The sequence below is a fragment of the Taudactylus pleione genome, unplaced genomic scaffold (assembly GCF_031769625.1).
Source record: "Taudactylus pleione unplaced genomic scaffold, aTauple2 ptg000037l, whole genome shotgun sequence".
Classification (NCBI taxonomy): domain Eukaryota; kingdom Metazoa; phylum Chordata; class Amphibia; order Anura; family Myobatrachidae; genus Taudactylus; species Taudactylus pleione.
Genome location: NW_028284439.1, coordinates 11,365,806 through 11,381,401, shown reverse-complemented (window position 1 = coordinate 11,381,401; position 15,596 = coordinate 11,365,806). Strand labels below are relative to the sequence as shown.

General features: G+C 42.4%; 1 protein-coding gene across 10 annotated transcripts in view; it reads left to right on the top strand.

Annotated features, from left to right (window-relative positions):
- The window catches only part of TNIK (TRAF2 and NCK interacting kinase), a 338,050-nt gene that overhangs the window by 222,910 nt on the left and 99,544 nt on the right, over nt 1-15,596 (top strand). For all 10 annotated transcript variants that reach the window (XM_088452395.1, XM_088452397.1, XM_088452398.1 and 7 more), the window contains exons 10-12: nt 5,603-5,778; nt 7,606-7,672; nt 12,578-12,782. In XM_088452395.1, coding sequence (XP_088308521.1) covers nt 5,603-5,778; nt 7,606-7,672; nt 12,578-12,782 — 448 coding nt within the window. The remainder of the gene's footprint in view (nt 1-5,602; nt 5,779-7,605; nt 7,673-12,577; nt 12,783-15,596) is intronic.

Here is a 15,596-nt window from a genome sequence, read left to right as displayed (position 1 = left end):
TATTGATGCAATTAGCTTTTGGCACAATGGATCATAAAGTTACAAGTACAGCCAAGGCACTGCATAAAATCCAATGTACTATTATATAAAGTCGTAACATCCTTCCTTTTCTGCTATTGATACAGAAGTGCATAATGAATTTGATGAACTCTGTTGCCAATGAAATAAAATTGGTGCTATACAGGTAAGGCAGAACTTAAAGTGAAACAGTTTCCTAAACAAAACTGTTTTGCTGAGCTAAGTAAATATATATGGATTAGCAGATGTGCTTACCCTTAGAAATGATGCATTACCAGGTGCCCTTATTCTTTATTATTGCTTTAGTTTATAGGAAAAGGTTTCCCTGTGAACTTGCTTGGGAGATGGTGCTAAATGCACTGCTATCTGTATATCCTATACTTTCTCCTCGCCTGGGGACTCCTGAATGGCAGCAGACTTTCCAGGAATGTTGGGAGAGTAGATGACCCAAGTCACAGTGTGTCGTGCTATTAAGTCCCAGTCGAATGTCCCACTTGGACCACCCTTCCAAGTATCTCCTGGTGGGGACACATACAATTTTATCAAATATGTGTGAGATATAGAAGGCACCCGGAGTAGGTTTTTGCCCGCCAAGCTATCGAACCGCACTGTGTCCTTTTACAGCTATATCACACACCTTTTCTACTCCCAGTGAGCAAGATAAATTAAATTAGCTGTAAGAAGGAAGACCTTTTTATATTTGTTTGTTAACTGCATAGTGCAACAGTCACTGTGTGGTAAAGCAATACAAAGAGATCAGAGGACCTGGTGAGAGGACCTCTTTAAATGTTTCTAGCATATTGAGGGAAATGTATCATACATTCTAAAAAGTGAACAAGTTGCCCAAAGCAACCAATTAGTTTCTATCTAACATTTAAAGAATGTACTCCATAAATGCTAGCTAGAAGCTGATTGTTGCTATGGCCACATCTTCACTCATTGATATATGTCTGCCATCTGTGACATCTTCTGGTAAAAACCATGCATCTAAAGCTGGGTACACACGGTATGATGTGTACCCAGCGATAGGATCCAACAATCGACATATCGAGCGGTCCCCACACATGGAGTGATCTGGTGCCTGACCGCCCGATATGCCGGCGCCCCCCTCCCCCCCGCATAGACCAGCATGGGATCGCTCGTCGATTCCCAGATCTCTTGTGCATGCAGAAAGATCTGGAAGAGCGACGGACGACCCCATGGTCAGTGGATGATATCATGCCCACACATGGAACGATATAGCTGCGATATCGTTCCAATGCGTCTGATCGGCCGCTATATCGTTCCATGTGTGGAGGCCTTAAAGGATGGCAGAGCTTTCTCTGCCTTGTATCTATCTAGGCCAAGGCCGATGCTGGCTGATTTAGCTTGCAGACTCCTAGGTAATATAAATGCTCTGTGTAGATTAAACAAGGGCATAGAGTGGTATCACTGAAAATAATGTTTTTATAGTTGCAGTATAAGCACTTGAACAAAACATAAGAGAGGTTACATTGTGTGTGCCGTACTTATATTGGGATATATTTATGAAGCAGTGATAGCTAGCCCCTTTCTCTGGCTTTTTTGATGGATTCCTCCTATAAAAGAGGGATACCGTGGAGAAATCACTGATTTTCTCTAGCAATCCCTTTTTTTGTTTTTGTTGTTGTTTACCACGTCCCCATAGACTGCTATGGGGACTGCAGTGTCTGATCTATTTATTAAGTGAGAGATGCGTTTCTTTATGGCGCTAGGATCCCCATTTTGAAATAGTCTTACCTATACTTTTTAATGGGGACCTGCAATGCCTGTCACTTTCTCTCACTGTAGCTGGATCTCTTCCTGGTCCTGTCTTACATATTGCCTGAACTCCTTGATGGGCAGCGTTAGAATGAAGGAAACCTGGGAGTGAGGATTTCACTGTGGCTCCAAGAGGAGCCCCTTATTGATAAATGGCAGACAAAAAACATTCCAGATCACTGCCATATGCAGCTATATGGAATATTACATTTGCTGGGCAAATTTCATGTATTAATAAATAGCTCCCTTTCTGACAGAGGGAAAAGTTTCTTCACCACCATGAAGTTTTTAGAAATGATGCTGTCAATTTATGCATAGACTGAACATTGTATTTATCTTTCTGCTTCTGAAGTACTTACTGGCTCAAATGGGGTGTCAGCTGTTGCAGAGAATTTATAATCTCTAAAAAGGCCTACGCACTAACACTCTAATTCAATGGTTATTATTCACACCCCACTGGTATGATTAACCCTCATATACTGTATTGAATCCACTTTTACCAGAGCTCTGTATATACCCTTGCACAAAATATCTAATCCTTTGTGTGACTTTCTCAAGTTCTTAATGTGAAACTACAGTAGGAATACATTTACATTTCTGGTTTATCAGTATTTTGTGAAATACTGTCCACACCTTTAAAATATTTGCAATATTTCTTGTGAGCTTTACTGCTAAAATGTTTCACCTGTACTGTGAGGTACATCTCAGTACAAGTGTCACTAACACTTCCTGTCAGCAGACAAGAGCCATGCCAAGCGTTCCATTAATGGCTGACTACAACACTCCTAGGACACTGCTGCCTAACTCCATGTGATTTATGGCTCATCACAAATGGAGAGGACAGACATCATTCATGAATAAATCAAACGTATATCTAGAGCTATTCTATTTTGTAGATTTTGGAGATAAAAGCTTATTTGATAACACAACACTATTCTTGAGCCATGGAAGTATTTTAAGATGTCTAAATTTGTGTTTGTTTGTTTTTTGTTATATTATTTATAATCCCCATTTAATATATGATTAGCCTAAACTATTGCTGCAGTTACTAGCTCTTTTAGGTTCAATTATTCGCACTTAACTTTCTGATCTCATTTTATATGAGAAGGCTTCAATTCAACAACCCATAAAATGAGTGGTCAGCATTTATACTATGAAGTGAAAATGGGTGATGCATCAAACAAGTCACCATTTTTACGGTTTGGTTTGTTTGCTGCCATGTACATTGCCCCATGGGTGTCCACAATGGGAACGCTGTAAAACAGATACTCTCTAGTATTTCGCCACCCAGGGCATACAGTATTTCTGTACTGGGTTATGTGGCTACTAGTATTTCTGTACTAGTAATACAGGTCCCCCTGTATCTATCCGGCCTTGCACCTCCTTGCATTGTCCAGGTTTCCCTACATGGATAGGGACTGCAGGGCACATGACCATTAAATGGAAGCAATCTGGCGGTGAATCAGAATACAATTAGGTACACTCTGATTCACTGCCAGGCTGTCACTGTACCGTGTAGCTTAGTCTTGTAAGTGATCACTTTATCGTAGTCTCATCTCCTGAGTCTTTGTGGCCATCTGGGAGACACCTTGTCCTCATCACAGGACAGTAAAGAGAAAACTCTCTGGAGTACTGAGTTTGTGTGTTAGGGATTTAGAAATAATAATCTGGGGGACGATGTGTTTGGGGGTGATGTTAGTACAGATGTGTCATCATTCATCTAGCATCAATACTCAATGTGGTGTGAGATGACTGGCGCGAATGATCTGCCCCGAGCTGTGTAGTGTCTTCATGTTTTTTTACTGTCAATTGTGTGTCTCGGTAGCAATTTGTAGCGATGTGACAAAATGGCTTTGCAAGACTGCACTTATTTATTTGATATGCAACACTTGTATATCTGTGTATTGAATTGTACAACATAACTTGGAGTGAAAAAAGGCGCGCCCAGTGCATAGTAGCACTTGGTATTCAGACTCAGTGGCACACAGATCTACAGGTGTCGCATATCAAATTAATCAGTGCAGTCTCATGAAGCAGTTTTGTCGCATTGCGTTGCATTACTTGCCGACATTCAGCTCCCTCCTTCCGGGACAGCCAGACTTCTACTGCCGGGGGCGTGACATGGCATAAGGGGGGCATCAGGGCCGGATTAAGGATTGTGGGGGCCCCATAAACAAAAAATGGCCACTGCCAGAGTAAAATGCAGGATTTAGAGCTGGAAGATATATATATATATCTATTAAAAATAGATAAGATAGATAAATTGAGATATATATTTATAGATAAAGATATAGATACAGTATAGATAGAGAGTGGGGGGGGGGAGGCACAAGGGGAGAGATAAGGAAGAGAAAGAGAGAGAGGGAGGAACAGGAAGAGAAGGAGAGGGGGAGGGAGTGAGACAGAGAGGGATTGGGAGTGAGACAGAGAGGGAAATAGAGGAAGAGACAGAGAGAGGGAGGAGGGGACAGAGGGGAGAGAGATGGAGGAAGGGAGCTCACACACTAACCTCTTGCAGCTGCAGCAAGGTAACCCATGAACCTTCTGATGGGGCAGGCACTCCACTGCATTAAGCCCCGCCCCCTACTCGTTCACCCGCGAATCGCGGCATTGTCAACAAGGGGGCGGGGCTTCCATACAGCCACTGTCGGGTGAATCTCAGAGGCAGTGAGACTGTCACTGCTGTGATGCTGCCGGGACCGGAAGCTGGCCAGGGTGAGTGGCCAGGTTCCACTCATTATTCTCGTCAGTGTGGGGGCCCCCAAGGTGTGGGGGCCCCTGGACGACCGCCCAGCTCGCCCCTCCTATAATCCGGCCCTGGGGGGCATGGTGGGGAGATGATGCAGTATTAGGGACGAAGCAGGGGCGTGAGCGGGTGATTACGTCATTGCCCCCTCTTCTCCACAATGACGAGGTTAACAGCACTGTGCAGCAGGGGTCGGGCCACGATGACGTGATGCAGTGCGAATATAGTCATCACCCTCCCCTGCAGGGGTGTTTGTATGGGTATGCGGGGGTGTCCTGGGCGATGCAAGGGGCTGGCGGCCGGCTGGGAGATTTTCCTACTTTTGTGAGCAGCCGGGAGCGCCACCTGGTTTTCGGGAGCCTCCTGGCCATCCCGGGGAGAGTAGGCATATGAATGACTCACATTCGAGTGAAAAAGATGCTTGTCGCAGGCCATGACGCACGGTACCTGGTGCACTGAAAAGAGCTGTGGTAATGGTGTATGAGGACACATCTGTATAAAGAGTAGGGCCAGCCTTGGGAGGAACAGTTAGGAGAAGAGCGGTTTCATGATCTGGGGAGAATTGGATATGTGACCTGCCCCATACCTTTTGTTTAAGATTCTCCTCGTCCCCAAGCTTACTCTGTACTAAATGAGATGGGAAAATAGTGAGCCATTCCTCAGGAAGGGGCCTTTTAAGTGTTTAAAAAGTATACTGTATATTTCCAAAATATGTGTTAACTTATATATTCATTTGAAAATCTGTTCCTTTCCCACAAATTGCTTCTCTTGACATATGACCCTGAATATGTCCCTTATCTCACATAGTCGCACACAATGGAAGCTGCTTTTGTAGGCTGAATGAATATTATTGAGATTGCAAACTATCACTGTCGCATTGGTTTGAAGTCTATTTACTAGACTGTTCTCTTGGATATTGATTGTCTACCTCCACTGTATGTAGTTGAAAGTGCACGGTTTGTATATAGAAAATTGGAAACGAGTACTGTAACAGAATTCTAACTCTTGCAGTATTTTGTGTTTGAATTTCTTCACTGTCTCCATTTGTTTTGTATCTAGGTCTAAAAAGTTTCAGTCGTTCATTGAGAGCTGTCTTGTCAAGAACCACAGCCAAAGACCCACAACCGAGCAGTTGATGAAGCATCCGTTCATAAGAGATCAACCAAATGAGAGACAGGTTCGAATCCAGCTCAAGGACCACATTGACCGAACAAAGAAAAAACGAGGGGAGAAAGGTAAGAAGATTAGTCATATTCTTGGCTTGTGAATGGAGTTTTAAATGGTGCAATCAATAAAATGACAGAATGTCATTGTAATTGATAAGATTAGGAATTTAGCTTAACGTAGATGTCAGTTGTATCAGTCACAACTGATCTGTATCAGTTGTTTATTTTTGTGACTTCATAGCTTACTGAATAATTAACCTTTTAAATATTTTACCCATAGAACTGGTTTTTTTTACGGTATTGTGATCACTTTGTACAGTTGTTGTGGTTCTTTAAACATGATTTCTATGATGCTTTTTAAATATTCCTATTTTATTACATTTCATACAGCTTTCTTATTAATAGGTTCTAAGAAAAATATATTATGCTTAATGTAAAAAATAAATAAATTAGAAGGGAATATTAATGTTAGAAAAAAAAAAAAGACTTTATAAATAATGCATATATACAAGCGCACAATATTCTAAATGGTCATCTTCTATAGTTTAACTAATCCCTTCTCCTTTTCCCTCATCCCCTATTCTCAATAGGATTTTTACAAGACCTCTTTAAGACCAATTTGTGACGGGGAAAAGAGGTTCCGCCACTCAGTGTAATGTTTTTATGGGTGGAAAAATCCACCATACAAACGTGCCACTGTGACCCAACTATATTGTATTATTTCTGGTACATTGATTAGACATGCTAAATCTTGAGAGAGGATTTGAAGATCCATTAAATCTAAAAATACAAGTGGTCTATGTAAGAGAGCATCTAACAACATAGGTTTATAACCATTTCAGAACTTGAAGATATTTCAGATAAAGGGGTCTATTTATTAAGTTGCCATTAGCCAGAACTTTAAAGAGTTAACCTTGGCATATAAGAGATTTCTTCTGCCGTATCCCGCTTTTCTTGCTTTTAGACTTCTATGGGAATTAAATTTTCTTTTTAGTTTGGGGTTACCTTACCTTCAACATAGGGTTAGTCAAAGCTGGAAAGATGTTCCTGGATCCCTTTCCAAGCAAGAGTGCTATAAGCATGTGCTAGACTGCCAGCTGAAGGAGGAAGGGGTTTTGCTGTCATGGTACATAGTGGTAGTACATCATTATGTATCCCTGCGATGTGGAGAGCAATACTCCAACCACTTAGCCAGTATTGATAAACAGGCTCCAAAGCTCTGATCATAAGGGGAAATACTTCCCTACACCTCAGACTTTTTATGTTATCACATTGCAGTCTGTCTCGTTTAGCCATCTTCAACCCTTGGTGCGTACACACTACACGATATGCTCCCTGAGCGATATCGTGTAGTGTGTCCCCGGCAGGCTGTGCTCAAAGTCGTTCATGACATTGAGCACAGCCGCTGAACGATATCATTAACGATATCGTTCAGCGCCGGGCTCTCTCCCCCATTCCCCAACATGCAGCAACCTGACGAGGTCGTCAGATTGTGCTGCATGTTCAGGCGATCGACAATGTTGGAAACGACCAGCGGGAGTGCGCATCGCTGGTCGTTTCCGACATAAAAGTGCACGATTTGTGCACGATTACTGAGTGATTGCACAATTACAATGTCGTAATCGTGCAGTCGCTCAGTAATATCGCCCAGTGTGTACCCACCAATAGTGTCTGATAAAAGATATGGATGGTTTGTATTCCACTACACAGTAAAGATGCAGCATATGCTAGTAAATGTAAACAGACGGTCACAGCTTCGGAATTTTACATGTTATTTTTGAATGCTAGTTTTAATGTACTGTATGTTTGTTGATCATTTATCATAGTTTGTAAGTCATTAAACAATACTATTGTATGTTAAAGGAAGTGTAAACCAGGGAAACTTTTCCTTTACAGATGAAACAGAGTATGAGTATAGTGGAAGCGAAGAGGAGGAGGAAGATAACGATTCAGGGGAGCCAAGGTAAAATGACTGGTTGTAGCTGAAAATCTATACCTGAATAGACCGGTAACCGTATATATATCCATTTGCTTGATGTACAGGATTTCAAATCAATTTGGCTGAGGTTTGCTGAGTCGGTTTAGCTTTTTCAATAAGGGCATGTAGGCCTGGACGTGGCATAGCAGAATTCTGTTGTCATCATGCTACCGCGTATATTATGTATGCCTTCCAGCTTAAACGTTCCATGATTACTGTACTAGTAGTTCATTTCTTTTACACAGTTATTGCATGTTGGAGCCCTAGCCCTATAGGGGATAGCATGGGATGTAGGAGAAGCAAAAACAGCCTAGGGCAATAAAATGTTTATTCCTGGTCTGCATAGGTCATGTACAGTGGTACGAGGCCCAAACTGGAGTAAGTACAGCAAGATATAAACATGCTGTAGACAGGCCTAAACGTAAACAACTAGTGAGAAAAGCAAATATGAACATTACAGGTAAAAAGATTCAAAAGTATATAAGAGGGAGGTGGATGGGACCGGTGAAGGAGACAGAGCATAGATCCAACCAATCCTGCGAGGTGAAGCAAGTGGTATCGTCATAAACCGTAAGATACAGTGAATGTCAGGGGACTAGCGAAGTCACAGTCGTGATGCCAGTGAGTGATTGCCAGAAAACAGGGCCTTGAGAGGCGAGCGAAGGATGAAGAAGACAGAAAGGGGGGGGGGGATGACAGGTTAAGAGATGGAGAATGGATCCTGTAAGAGGCAGACGCCCTAAAATCAAGCCACCTGAACCTAGTGTCTCGAAAATGTACATACAGTAGTCATTAGACCAGGGCCGGCCCTAGCCCAAACTTTTTGGTAAGCGAGTATATTTTTTGCTGCCCCCCTATGCAGTGCCCCTTTCACAGTGCCCCCAGTAGTGGTCCCCCCTGTGCAGTGCCCCTTGTGCCCCCAATAGTAGTCCCCCTATGCAGTGCCCCCAGTAGTGGTACCCCCTATGCAGTGCCCCTTATATAGTGCCCCCAGTAGTAGTCTTCCCCCCCCCCATGCAGTGCTCCCAGTTGTAGTCCCCCCCCTATGCAGTACCCCAGTATTGCCCTTTATATTGTGCTCCCAGTAGTGGTCCCTCGATGCAGTGCCCCAAGTGGCAGTCCCCCCCCTTGTAGTGCCCCCAGTGGTAGTCCCCACCCTTGTAGTGGCCCCCCCTTGTAGTAGTCCCCCCTTGTTGTGCCCCCAGTGGAGGTTCCCCTCCCCCATGCAGTGCCCCAGTAGTATCCACCCCCATGTAGTAGTCCCCCCCCCCTTGTTGAGCCCCCAGTGGAGGTCCGCCCCCTATGCAGAGCCCCAGTAGAAGCCACCCTATTGTAGTAGTCCCCTCTTTGTAGTAGCCCCCCCCCTTATTGTGACCCCAGTGGAGGTCCCCCCATGCAGTGCCCCAGTAGTAGCCACCCCCTTATAGTATACCCCCCTTTGTAGTAGTGTCCCCCCCCTTGTTGTGCCCCCAGTGGAGGTTTCCCCCCCTCCCTATGCAGTGCCCCAGCAGTAGCCACCCCCTTGTAGTAGCAGTCCCCTCTTTGTAGTAGTCCCCCCCCTTATTGTGCCCCCAGTGGAGGTCCCCCCCCTATGCAGTGCCCCAGTAGTAACCCCCCCCCGAGTAGACGCACATGTAATAAAAATAAAAACACTTACCTGTTTTCCCGCTCCGGCCGCCAACATCCGCTCCTCAGTCCGTCCTCCCGGTCCGCTCTGCATTATGGGAGAACGTCTCTCCCATTACCCACTGCGGGAGCCAGAAAGCTCCGGCCCGGCTTCGGCAGTGGGTGCAGTAGCCAATGAGAGTCTGACTGACTCTCATTGGCTGCTAATCAAAACAAACAGCTGCCGGCGCCGGCGGCTGTGTGTTTGTCACTGTGTAGTGCTGACGAACTCCGTTTGGTCAGCGCTACATGCGCGGTGCGGCTGTGTCACAGAGACAGTCGGCCTGCATGGTCGCAGCTGAGGCTCCCTCCACTATGTGGCGCCCTCCCTACTCAGCTGCGTACCATGCGTAATGGTAGAACCGGCCCTGCATTAGACAATGAAAGAAACAGGTCGTCCATATCCATATAGAAATCAATCTTGGAAAGCTAGTCTGAAATGGTTGGAGGAGAGGAAGATCGCCACCGTACCGGTATAACTGCTTTGACAGCGTTATTCAGATGTTTAAAAAGGGACCCTTTATAGTTCACCATGGGCAGTGAGGGCAGGTGGTCAAGCTATAAGGTGGTTTCAGAAGGTACTGCCTCACCATCAATTTCAGCCAGGAACTTATAGGGTCAGGGTGCAGGACAGTCCCACCAAATATGGAACGGAGAGCCAACATGCGATGAACATCTCCAACAAACGTTTGAGACACCTATGTGCATTTTACTTAGGACATCCGTGCAACTGTACCAGCGCATGATCAGCTTGTACGGTGTCTCTACAACACAGGTACTCAGCTTGTATTGTGTCTCTACAACACAGGTACTCTGAGAACAAGCGTGTGCCAATTTAAAGATTTTGTCCTAGTTGACGGCTCCAAGCTCTTGGCCCAGATCATGTTCCGATGCGTGGGTGAAACTTAATAAGAGAACATCTGAGCTGTCAAGGAGAAGCTGATATAGTTGAGATATTGCATGCTCAGTTGTACATGGTGAAACACAAAGATGCTCAAAATCTTCCTGCAGAAAGGCGAAACAAAGCGACAGGTGGATATAAAATGGTGTACCTGTAAATAACGCCATTCCTTTATTAACGTAGGTGCCCAAGTAGTACATAATGTAGTAAAGGAGCGAATGTTCCCTGCCCACACCAGCTGCTGGATTCCATCCAAAAATACCTGCAGATAAATGGACCCATTTTTGAAATCTGAGATGTATGTCTGGGTGGTACGACCAAATGCAAATGATACCAGAGCCCCTGTTTACAATTATGTTATGTTTGTCCACATTTGCATTTCTTTCATTTGTTTGATTTTCTGATGTCTGGAAAGTAGGCCTAGAACAACTTCCATAGAACCCGTCAGAAAATTGGTATAAACTGTTGCAATGTCCCTTTTCTAATGAATTATGTTATATAGTCATGCTATAGCCAAAAAAATTGCATAAAAAAGTGTTCACTTGGACAATGGATATGCACAGATCTAGAGTGATCTAAAAGAAAAGAATTTGTTAAGTTTGTGACTAACACAAGTCGCACTTTGTAGCTGTATATCCTTTTCAATCACTAAGAAAGATCAAAGTGACAAACCTGCAGGGCATAGTTGAAAGCTTAGCATCTTATTCCACACATTTCCAATGGCTTTTCTTTGTGGATGTTTGGTACACACAACTGCAAATGATCCCCCATAGGCTAGCCTGAAGTTCTGCTGAACCTGCTATAAACCTTAGTATATCCAGTAAAAATATTGTTCTACTAATAGGCAGTAGACACCTACTGTATTTGCTAATGTATTGTTGCTACCTGTGCAGTCTTTGTAAGGCATTACAACTAAAATAGGATCCACGTTCTAAAATTCTAATTTATATTAGTATGTCGATGGATTCACTCCACACATTTAGGTCCATGGTGGGAATCAGACCTGTGACCTCAGTGCTGTGAGGCAGTAATGCTAACTGTTACACCAACCATCCTGCCCACAGTTAGGATAAAGGGTGTATACTTTGTACTTCCTGTTCCAGGCACTAATAAAACCAAAAACATACAGATGTGTCCTTATACATCTAGCCTCAATACGCTATGTGGCGCAAGATGCCTGGCGCAAGTTAACCATAAGGTCCCGTGAGACTCTGCTAGCGCCAGGCATCTTAGTGTCTTTTTTTCACAGATATACGAGTGTCGCATATCAAATTAATCAGCAGACTACTGGTGCGTCTTTGTCGCATCACATTGCGTTGAAGACGCATTTTTGGGTGAAAAAGGACACCCGGCGCTAGCAGAGACAGACTGCTGGCACGGATGCAGGAAACATCTATGAGGACACATCTGTATACAGCCTTACAATTAATTATTAGGGTATTTTCAAGCCTTTTGTAATATACATTTAAATTTCCATAGGAAAAATAAATGTTAATGAGTCAGACCGTTCTTTTTATGTATATATTTATATATATATGTCCACATACATCATGCTTCCGTGTGCTACATGACGTGTGAAACAACGCTTAAGCAGAGTGTCTTTTCGTGCGACGTTTTACCTTCAAATGCGTCTTATTCGCAAAGGAATAGGACACACAAACATCTTCTGCTGACTAAAATGATGTGCAGCATGTCTATATTCTGTATGCAGTTGCATCTGAATTACTAGTGTCGCAGCCGCTGACAATGTAACGACACTGTAATGTAGCATTTCGCTTGCAGATGCACCCGCAGCCGTACACAGAACATTGGCATGCCGCATATCATTTTAATCAGCAGAAACTGCTTGTGTCCACATACATCTTACTTCATTGCACGTTAAACATGGTAACCAGGATGCGACCGGCCAATGCACGTTGTCAGGCATGGATGCTGGGACATACTTCATGTGTGGTGATCCAATAGACACCAATACCACAGGTGGGGCTATCTTATTTAAGGCAAGAAATGCTCATCATGAAGTTATTTTTAACTTGATAAAAAATATCTGTGTGTTCTGAAATGTTGGTATGCTGGATGCATAATATACTAACACTGCTTAATCTACACCCTGAGTACCGCCATATTTTCTTCACTTTCTGCATTTTTTGTTTTACTCACTGCCAAATGGTGCTGGCACTTAGAAATGCCGCTACATGTAGTTCAACCTCAGTTGGAGGTCCACAAGTTGCCTAATCGTCGATTAGTGCATAAGGTTTAATTTGCTTCAGATTGTGTTGCAGAACAGTTTTGCTAAAAACTTTTTTTGTTTTCGATCTATTCAGCTCTATTTTAAATCTACCTGGGGAGTCTACGCTAAGACGAGATTTCTTGAGGCTGCAGTTGGCTAATAAGGAGCGTTCAGAAGCCCTCAGACGTCAGCAACTGGAACAGCAGCAACGTGAGAATGAAGAGCACAAAAGGCAGCTTCTGGCTGAAAGGCAAAAACGCATTGAAGAGCAGAAAGAACAAAGAAAACGTTTAGAAGAGGTATTATTCTATCCAGCAGAAAATGAATACTGTGGAGGTCAAAAGTATTGAGAGAATAGAAGAGCAAATATATATAGATATATATATATAACTTTCGGGTGGCACTGACAGTATAAATAAATACATGCCCTGGTGCGTTCCGACAGAACCCACTGCACAATATACACCTACCTCGGCGGCACTCAGGTAATGAAACACTGCAACACACAGGATTGCTCCAACGTTTCGATGTATTTTACTCCATACCTGATGACGATGGAGTAAAATACATTGAAACGGAGCCGAGGGAGGTGGGTATATGTATATGTATATGTGTGTATATATATATATATATATGTGTATGTATATATATATTTCACATTTTATTTTAAATCTCACTATGGCTGTTGACGCCACGTGGACGCACCTTGCGTAAGGCAATATGAAAATGTGTATGCACAGTGCAAGCAAGGTGTTATGCATACGCAATACCTTCCCTTATTTATGTGAAAGCTAGTGAACACACGCACACTTTCTGTGGTCCAACGCACAAAAGTAAATATTGTATTTAAAGAATATATAACATTATCATTACAAGCTATGCAGTGGTACAATACAATTCATGAAAGAGGTCAGAGTTTACAAACCAGTATACATGCGTTCACATGTGCTCCCTGGATCCAGAGTACAGTCGTCACCAGATGACTGGTAGAATACAGCTACTGGTCTCTGGATCGGGGAGCCCATTCTTATACAGTTACATTTTGGGTGTGTATAATGGCAAGTTGTGTCTCCTTCCATTGGTCCAGGGGCGGGACGTCTCCAGTTCAATGGGGGTCATTGGCTGGTTCAAACAGTGGGTGATGCCTAGGTTCAGGTTGCTGTTACAGGAGTTTTCCTCTGGGGTCCCTCCAAAAAAACTAGCTCAAATCTACCATTGTTATATGCTATTATTAAACATAAATCCGAAATGTTCGCACATTACAGCAAGCAGATATTAGCAATCTCTTAGCAACCATCGGATTACTGCTAACACAATTCTGTACAGTATGATCCTAAACACGATGTTAATATGTGGTTCCATCCCTGGCCTATATGTTTTGTATGAGCCACAAAAGCTGGGATTTATATAATACATTGGACATGTAATATAAATGTCTAATTATATATATATATATATATATATATATATATATATATATATATATAAAACATACATACATACATACAGGTTGAGTCTCCCAGATCCAAATATTCCGAAATACGGAATATTTTTAGCATGACAGAGAAAGTGAAACCTTTGCTTTCTGATGGTTCAATGTACACAAACTTTGTTTAAAAGCACAAATTATTAAAAATATAGTATAAAATAACCTTCCGGCTGTGTGTATAAGGTATATATGAAACATAAATGAATTTCATGTATGTACACAAACTTTTTTTGATGTACAAAATTATGAAAAATATAGTATACAATGACCTTCAGGCTATGTGTATAAGGTGTATATAATACATAAATGCATACTGTGTTTAGATTTGGGTCCCATTCCCAAGATATTTAATTATTTTATGCAAATATTCCAAAATACGGAATATTGCGATATCCAAAATACCCCTTGTCCCAAGCATTTTGGATATGGGAGACTCAACCCGTATACTGAAATTACAAAAGAGTAAAATAAAGGAAAGTTTAGTTTGAAGAAATGCCTCAAAATGCATTGGGATATAACTACGTTAGAAGATTAATGTGTGGCCAATTAAACCAATTTCTCATGGCCGCATAGGGGGGGCACAACCACCTCAGCCAGCTGGTGGTAATTTGCAAAATTAAACATATCTCTAGGAATATGAGAATGAAAGACATCGCCAGAAACAACACACCACTAATTGCTATCTCAGACACACTGTACATATACATATACATCTCAAAGAAAGAAATACATCAAATAGGTTTAAATTATATATATTAAATGTTTAGATAGAATTTATGTAGATGCATTTGTCTTACTGTTTGACCATGGTTAATAATGTATGTAAGAAACATGTTTTCTTATCTATGTCACAATACAATGTACTGGGCACTCTCATGCACAGGTGTGTGTAGGCGATATGTATAATTAAGATCAAAATCACAGTGCAGCAGTCCTGGAGCGGTCATAAACCAGTTCATCCATTGTCCAGTATGGGTGAGAAGAGGGGCCATAATAACAGCAGATAAGAAGTAATTTATATATTGGTGCCAAGGACCTCAGGCATCACATACTTATTTGTACATCAAACACAGGGAATGTTGGTGAATAGAAATTCCACATTTTATGACACCATGGTTATTTGTTCCAACCTGGGCCAGCAAACATGATTTACAACTCCTTCTGTGATTTACTGGTTAACCTATAGTTACCTATTACATTGGAATCTGTGAGACTATGACAGTTAATGCATAAGATTTGGGATATAAGGCATTATTTTTGTATTTAATATTTCTGACTTCTTGAAAAAAGTAAATAAATATATATATATATATATATATACATACATACATACATACATACATACATACATGCACACACACACACAAAATCCTTGCGGCCCGGCACTCCTCAGTCAATGGTCGACTGGCTCCGGTGCCCTCAGCAAGAGTGACTTCAAAGTGAGCAAATCCAGCTGCAGCACTCGGAGACTGGTTTCAAGTAGATATATTAAACAGTGTCCCAAAGAAATTCCAACATTTCGGAGCACTGAGCTCCTTTGTCACACCTTGACAAAGGAGCTCAGTGCTCTGAAACGTTGGAATTTCTCTGTGACACTGTTTAATATATCTACTTGAAACCAGTC